The sequence below is a fragment of the Camelina sativa genome, chromosome 15 (assembly GCF_000633955.1).
Source record: "Camelina sativa cultivar DH55 chromosome 15, Cs, whole genome shotgun sequence".
Lineage (NCBI taxonomy): Eukaryota > Viridiplantae > Streptophyta > Magnoliopsida > Brassicales > Brassicaceae > Camelina > Camelina sativa.
Genome location: NC_025699.1, coordinates 29,312,943 through 29,319,830, shown reverse-complemented (window position 1 = coordinate 29,319,830; position 6,888 = coordinate 29,312,943). Strand labels below are relative to the sequence as shown.

Genomic DNA, 6,888 nt, shown 5'->3' with positions numbered 1-6,888 from the left:
AAATGCCCTTAGTCTCTCTGAATCTTCTCGCTTGAGTTACAAAAAAGGAGAGCCACTCTTTTGATTTGAAAATGTAAGGAAGACATTTCAACGGATAAGGACAAGTCAAACTCAGAACCACTAATTCTGCGTCTGAGTCTTCCAACTCGCTCATGTCATAGGTATCATCTGCGTCGTACATGAACTGAATGTGAAGCAAGAGTCCAAGAAATCCAGCGTTGGAAGTGTAAAACAAGTAAGTCGGGACACCGAATTTGTTAGCGACATCGATCATCGAAGTGCAGTACATATCAACGACGAATCCAGCTAGACGTGGTGAGTCTGGTCGAGTGGGATCTACGAGTTTCGAAACGGCGTCTCTCACATGTGGTTTTAGACTTTGGATGTGAGAATCAGTCGCCTTCAACTCGGTTGGTTGTTGATCTCCTCCATAGATTATTTCGTAGCGGATTTGTTTGTTAGATGCGAGGGTGAGCGAGGTGATCATCGATGTGCTTTTGGAATTGAAAGATATGATTACCACGGTGATAGAGAGGTGGTCGTTTTGATCAACTAGTTGCTTGGCCATCTCCACGTCGCCATGAGATGACTCATCGTCGGAGAAGGAATGAACACCAGCTCGATTTTCATCTTTTAAAAATCCTCTCTATCTGTTTTTCATTATATTTGGTGGTGCTGTTTTTTTGAGTTGTAGAGGAAGATAACTTAAAAAACAGATAAGAAAAATAAAATCAAGTAATGCTTGACTTGTTCACTTGTACATACATATATTTTTCAAAAGTAAGACCTTGTTTATAGGGGGGTTCATAGAGAAGATCTTAGTCTTTTGGTGAAAAAAAATAAATCAGAAATGAAGAAAAATGGTAAGATCTCCCCTTATATAAGAGACTGAATCTTGGTCTAAGGAGCGTGTCGCTATTCTATTGGTCGAACAAATAAAACAAAAGATAAAAAAAAAACATTTCCTGCTCGATTTTTTTTCTTTTTTCCTCTCTCTCTCTCTCGGTTGCGATTGAATCAACGAAACCATTGATGAATTTGGAATCAGAAGCTTGAAGGTTGGCTCAATCATTTGAATCAATTGGAATCAGAAAGGGAAGTTTCTTTTTTATTCTCTCTTTCTCTGTTTTGAAATTGGAATTGAATCTGATATCAATCTTTGTTTTTGGGGGCGGGTTTGAATTTTATGTGAAACAGAGTGAAGATGGAAGTAGATGTTCCAGTATCCGTAGCGTATAATTTCTACTTGGATCGTGAATCTTTTCCTAAATGGATGCCTTTTATTTCATCCGTAGAGGTAAAAATTTTGATCTTGAGATTTCAGGTTCTTGCTTGCTTTTTAGATTATAACTTGGTTTAGTGTTGTTGTTCTCTGTTATTAGGTGTTAAAAGACAAGCCTGATCTTTCACGTTGGTCACTCAAGTACGATGCTTTTGGTCAAGATTCACGATCAATTGATTATGGGAGCTTTGAGTTTGTAAAAGCTGCGTCATTAGACAATGAAATCCAGTTCGTAGAAACAACTAGTAGTGATGTCGCCAAGCTTCTCTTCCCTGACCTTAAAACCAACAATGTGTTTGTTGGATTGGTTAAAACTGAGGCTGAGAGGTACACTGCATACGGTAAGCTCCCTGATGTTATAATATTCCCCTCCTTATTTATAGTCTGAGATCAATTAAGTTTCAAATATTCCCCTCTTTCAAAATCTTTCAAGAAATGGTCAAAACTATTGATTTTGGTTCAGTCTTGTTTTTGTTTTGGATTTCTCTGAAACCAAGGATCCAGTTTTTACTCTCTGGATCGAATTTTTGTGATCTTTTTATTGCTCCTGGCTAAAAGTATCTAAAGTTTACACACTTATATGAAAGCTTCTCTCTTTTTTGGTGTTTACTTGCTCTTATGATACTAACTCTACTCAACAGAACGAAAACGGTAGTGGGTTTTATGCTAACAGTGGTGCTGCTGGTTTGGGGTTTGGATTTGGTCAGCCGAATCAAAACAGAATATCTTTCAACGGCAACCATGATATTATGATCTTCAATCAAGCACCTGGTTCAGGCCTCAAAGTGGGTGGAAAAATGCAACAGCAGCAGAAACCACATCAGCAGCAGCAGCACCCATATCAGACGAGGAAGAAGAAGCAATACGGGCCTGGAGAAGGTTGTTGAGAGAAGGCAAAAGAGAATGATCAAGAATCGTGAATCAGCTGCTAGATCAAGAGCTCGAAAACAGGTAAAGAGTTCATTTAACTAAACTGGCACTACCGTTTTCTTTTCAAGAACATTCATATTGATTTGTTATTCCGGTTAACCTCAGGCTTATACCTTGGAACTGGAAGCCGAGATTGAAAGTCTTAAGCAACTGAATCAAGATTTGCAGAAAAAACAGGTTTTTTTAACAACCATTTATTGCCTTTTTGTTGCTTCTGCATATAGATTGTAGCTGGCAAGTGTGCTTGTGTCACCAGTTAGTTTCACCAGTTTCACCAGTTAATGTTTTTGATTGAGGAGCCTTGCCGTTCGACTCAGCTTGCAGCTATGAAAATCGCTAAAGCTTCAGGGAGTCTCTAGTCTTATGACCCGAATTTGAGATTGTCGTTGTGGCCATCAGAAGATGCTGCAAGGAAAGAGATCATGAGTATTTGGAACTTAGCAGATGTGATAAAGGTATATATGATCNAGCATAAAAGATGAAATATCTGACAGCACACCATGTTCTGTTTTTTTTTGTTCTAGATCAGTAAACCACAATCTCAAAAACAGAGGTATAATATACAAGATTTATAACAAAACCCACAATCTCATAAATTTTGTTGGTTTTAGCTTTTAAGGCGTGTGAATAGCNGAGGACGAGATCACATTCTTGACTTGTGGAGATGATCCTTATGATGATGATGTGGTGTTGCAAAAGCTCTTTCATCCCAATCTCAAGCTTCTCGTTGTTTCAAAAGGACCTAAGGGCTGTAGATACTACACTCAGGTTTGCTTCTCTTTTAGAATAAACTCCTTCTTCANGTGAATCTTTTCCTAAATGGATGCCTTTTATTTCATCCGTAGAGGTAAAAATTTTGATCTTGAGATTTCAGGTTCTTGCTTGCTTTTTAGATTATAACTTGGTTTAGTGTTGTTGTTCTCTGTTATTAGGTGTTAAAAGACAAGCCTGATCTTTCACGTTGGTCACTCAAGTACGATGCTTTTGGTCAAGATTCACGATCAATTGATTATGGGAGCTTTGAGTTTGTAAAAGCTGCGTCATTAGACAATGAAATCCAGTTCGTAGAAACAACTAGTAGTGATGTCGCCAAGCTTCTCTTCCCTGACCTTAAAACCAACAATGTGTTTGTTGGATTGGTTAAAACTGAGGCTGAGAGGTACACTGCATACGGTAAGCTCCCTGATGTTATAATATTCCCCTCCTTATTTATAGTCTGAGATCAATTAAGTTTCAAATATTCCCCTCTTTCAAAATCTTTCAAGAAATGGTCAAAACTATTGATTTTGGTTCAGTCTTGTTTTTGTTTTGGATTTCTCTGAAACCAAGGATCCAGTTTTTACTCTCTGGATCGAATTTTTGTGATCTTTTTATTGCTCCTGGCTAAAAGTATCTAAAGTTTACACACTTATATGAAAGCTTCTCTCTTTTTTGGTGTTTACTTGCTCTTATGATACTAACTCTACTCAACAGAACGAAAACGGTAGTGGGTTTTATGCTAACAGTGGTGCTGCTGGTTTGGGGTTTGGATTTGGTCAGCCGAATCAAAACAGAATATCTTTCAACGGCAACCATGATATTATGATCTTCAATCAAGCACCTGGTTCAGGCCTCAAAGTGGGTGGAAAAATGCAACAGCAGCAGAAACCACATCAGCAGCAGCAGCACCCATATCAGACGAGGAAGAAGAAGCAATACGGGCCTGGAGAAGGTTGTTGAGAGAAGGCAAAAGAGAATGATCAAGAATCGTGAATCAGCTGCTAGATCAAGAGCTCGAAAACAGGTAAAGAGTTCATTTAACTAAACTGGCACTACCGTTTTCTTTTCAAGAACATTCATATTGATTTGTTATTCCGGTTAACCTCAGGCTTATACCTTGGAACTGGAAGCCGAGATTGAAAGTCTTAAGCAACTGAATCAAGATTTGCAGAAAAAACAGGTTTTTTTAACAACCATTTATTGCCTTTTTGTTGCTTCTGCATATAGATTGTAGCTGGCAAGTGTGCTTGTGTCACCAGTTAGTTTCACCAGTTTCACCAGTTAATGTTTTTGATTGAGGAGCCTTGCCGTTCGACTCAGCTTGCAGCTATGAAAATCGCTAAAGCTTCAGGGAGTCTCTAGTCTTATGACCCGAATTTGAGATTGTCGTTGTGGCCATCAGAAGATGCTGCAAGGAAAGAGATCATGAGTATTTGGAACTTAGCAGATGTGATAAAGGTATATATGATCTTTTTTACTCCAAGTTAAGGTAGAAGATCAGATCATCATCCCTAGTAGTACTTGAACTGACACAAGTTTTGTCTGAGAGTTTCTCAGATCAGTGAGGACGAGATCACATTCTTGACTTGTGGAGATGATCCTTATGATGATGATGTGGTGTTGCAAAAGCTCTTTCATCCCAATCTCAAGCTTCTCGTTGTTTCAAAAGGACCTAAGGGCTGTAGATACTACACTCAGGTTTGCTTCTCTTTTAGAATAAACTCCTTCTTCAGTATCAAATCGATATTAGATTACTTATTCTTGTAGCTGTATATTTTCTTGCAGGAGTTTAAAGGTAGAGTTGGTGGAGTAAAAGTGAAGCCTGTTGATACAACCGGTGCAGGAGATGCATTCGTGAGCGGTCTGTTGTACATCTTAGCTTCTGATCTCACTCTTCTCAAGGTACTTTTACTTACTCTATCTCTATCATTTTAACCTTCTGTGGTTTATAAACTAGACTGAATCTGACTCATTGTGAATTTGCAGGATGAGAAGAAACTAAGAGAGGCACTTCTATTCGCAAACGCTTGTGGAGCCATTACAGTAACAGAGAGAGGAGCGATTCCAGCTATGCCTAGCATGGATGCTGTTCAAAACCTTCTATCATCTTCTTCTTCTCCTTCTCCTCGCTCCTAAAATGCTTCACGAGTCTCTCTCTCTTTTGAGTGTATCAATTCATTACCTTTTTACTGTATTTTTGTCCTTTTTTCCCCAGTTTGTAGGAACTCAAAAATATTGTGTGTGTGTTTTTAGTTTGTTGATCTCCCGGAGTTTTAGTATTGGGGTGGTTTTATGTTGAAGTTAGGTTTCTAACTCTACAACTGTAAGGAACAAACAATTCATATTTCTCATATTGTAATCTGCACACCATTTTTATGAACCGAGAACGACACACGACAGATCTCGTGAACCATTAATTTAAATTGTTAGTAAGTAATGGGTTAAGCACATTGGAGGAAGTAAAGATAGCTTAATACCAAGACTATGATGTCTTATAGCTTAATCAATGCAGCTTTAGACATGTGATTAGATGCATAAGTTTGGTTAAAGGAACCATACGTAATAATTCGGGAGCATGGGTTTGATCCAGAGACTGTTTTAGTGAATTCTCTAATGGTACAAATCATCTATGCTGTCAATCTTCTCTAGTTCGGTTCAGTACCTATCTCCGAAAACCATGTAACTCATAAAGGAGCTGAACGTTTCCTTCTCCAAATTAAGGATTTGAGAACGGTCTTTTAGTTCCGAGGTTGGAAGTTGATGGAGTTGTTAGCTTGGCATGGGCTTTAAATGGAGTCACCTTGTTTTATACTGTTGCAGATGAAAACCAAAGACCTCACAGGCAAATACATTAAATTATACTAGTAGTAGATTGATAGATTTTTGTCTTTATGAAACTTGGGGTTGTTTGTTCAACTGTGACATGTTTTTGCAGGGTTGTTGTTACAAATGTTGAATCAGATGGGAGGGTTGATACCGTAGTGTTTACCGAAAAGGATTCCAGTTGCTGTGTAGACATAACGACCACAAAAGATGGCAAGTTTATTAATATCAATTCGAACTCAAGGACTTCATCCGAGGAATTAAACCTGTTTTGAACTTTCAATTGCATTTGATTATATAGTCTCTATCATCCATATACTTTATGCTCAAGGTGATTTATCTAAATATTACCCTCTATAGTTAAAATGTAATTTTGTGTGGTTATTATTCATTAGCTCTTGGAAATATAATAAATAAATAAACAATTACGAATTACATAGGTTGTTCTAGTAACATCTCTTACTTGTTCTAGTAACATCTTTCACTTGTTCCATTTCCCGTGAACAACAACGACAATATTAGTTAGGGTTGCAGAAGAAGATATGTTGAAGATGACTACAAAATTACAATAATATCGTTCATTAAAACGGATTTATGGACTACACTAAGCAAAAGAATGTTATGTACGTACACTAATCTCAAGAACGTTAGGTACGTATGCGTTCATATGTACGTACACGTTTATATGTACGTACACGCTCGATTTTAGGTTTAATGAACACGAAATTACCAGAATATTCTCGTCTTCTACCTCTATCATACGACTGAAAACCCTAATTTTCCCTGCCTCACTTTATTTTTTTCACGACTTATGTCTATTTTTTTGGTTTCACTTGTGGGGTTTTTACTCAACTATTATAGATTTTCATCTCAACATCTGATTTCTAAATTAAAACCTATAAAAAGTGAGTTATATAGATTTCCGAAACGATATCTAGCTCTTCCATGGATGAACCCAGAGGAAAGATTAACGAAACAGAGTAGGAAAAAGACGTTTGCTCCGGCCGACAAACAGAATACGATTGATGAATCTGCTACAAACGTTATTACATGAACACCATAGATCGGAAGAACAGCAAACGTGTTTAGATCTA

The 6,888-nt window shown here is 37.6% G+C and overlaps 2 protein-coding genes and 1 pseudogene across 2 annotated transcripts; 2 read left to right on the top strand and 1 right to left on the bottom strand.

Annotated features, from left to right (window-relative positions):
* On the bottom strand, positions 1 to 598 carry LOC104747846 (UDP-glycosyltransferase 71B6-like; the record flags this gene model as incomplete). The annotated part of the gene is given in 1 exon segment (XM_010469552.2): positions 1 to 598. A coding segment is annotated over 1 exon segment (568 nt), but the record flags the coding sequence as incomplete, so codon positions are not given.
* LOC104747847 lies at positions 1,144 to 2,379 on the top strand. Its single transcript, XM_010469555.2, has 4 exons — positions 1,144 to 1,297; positions 1,383 to 1,623; positions 1,924 to 2,233; positions 2,318 to 2,379. The coding sequence occupies exons 1-3, from the start codon at positions 1,205 to 1,207 to the stop codon at positions 1,935 to 1,937; spliced, it is 348 nt and encodes a 115-aa protein (XP_010467857.1). The 5' UTR covers positions 1,144 to 1,204; the 3' UTR covers positions 1,938 to 2,233; positions 2,318 to 2,379.
* On the top strand, positions 3,009 to 5,351 carry LOC104747844 (annotated as a pseudogene).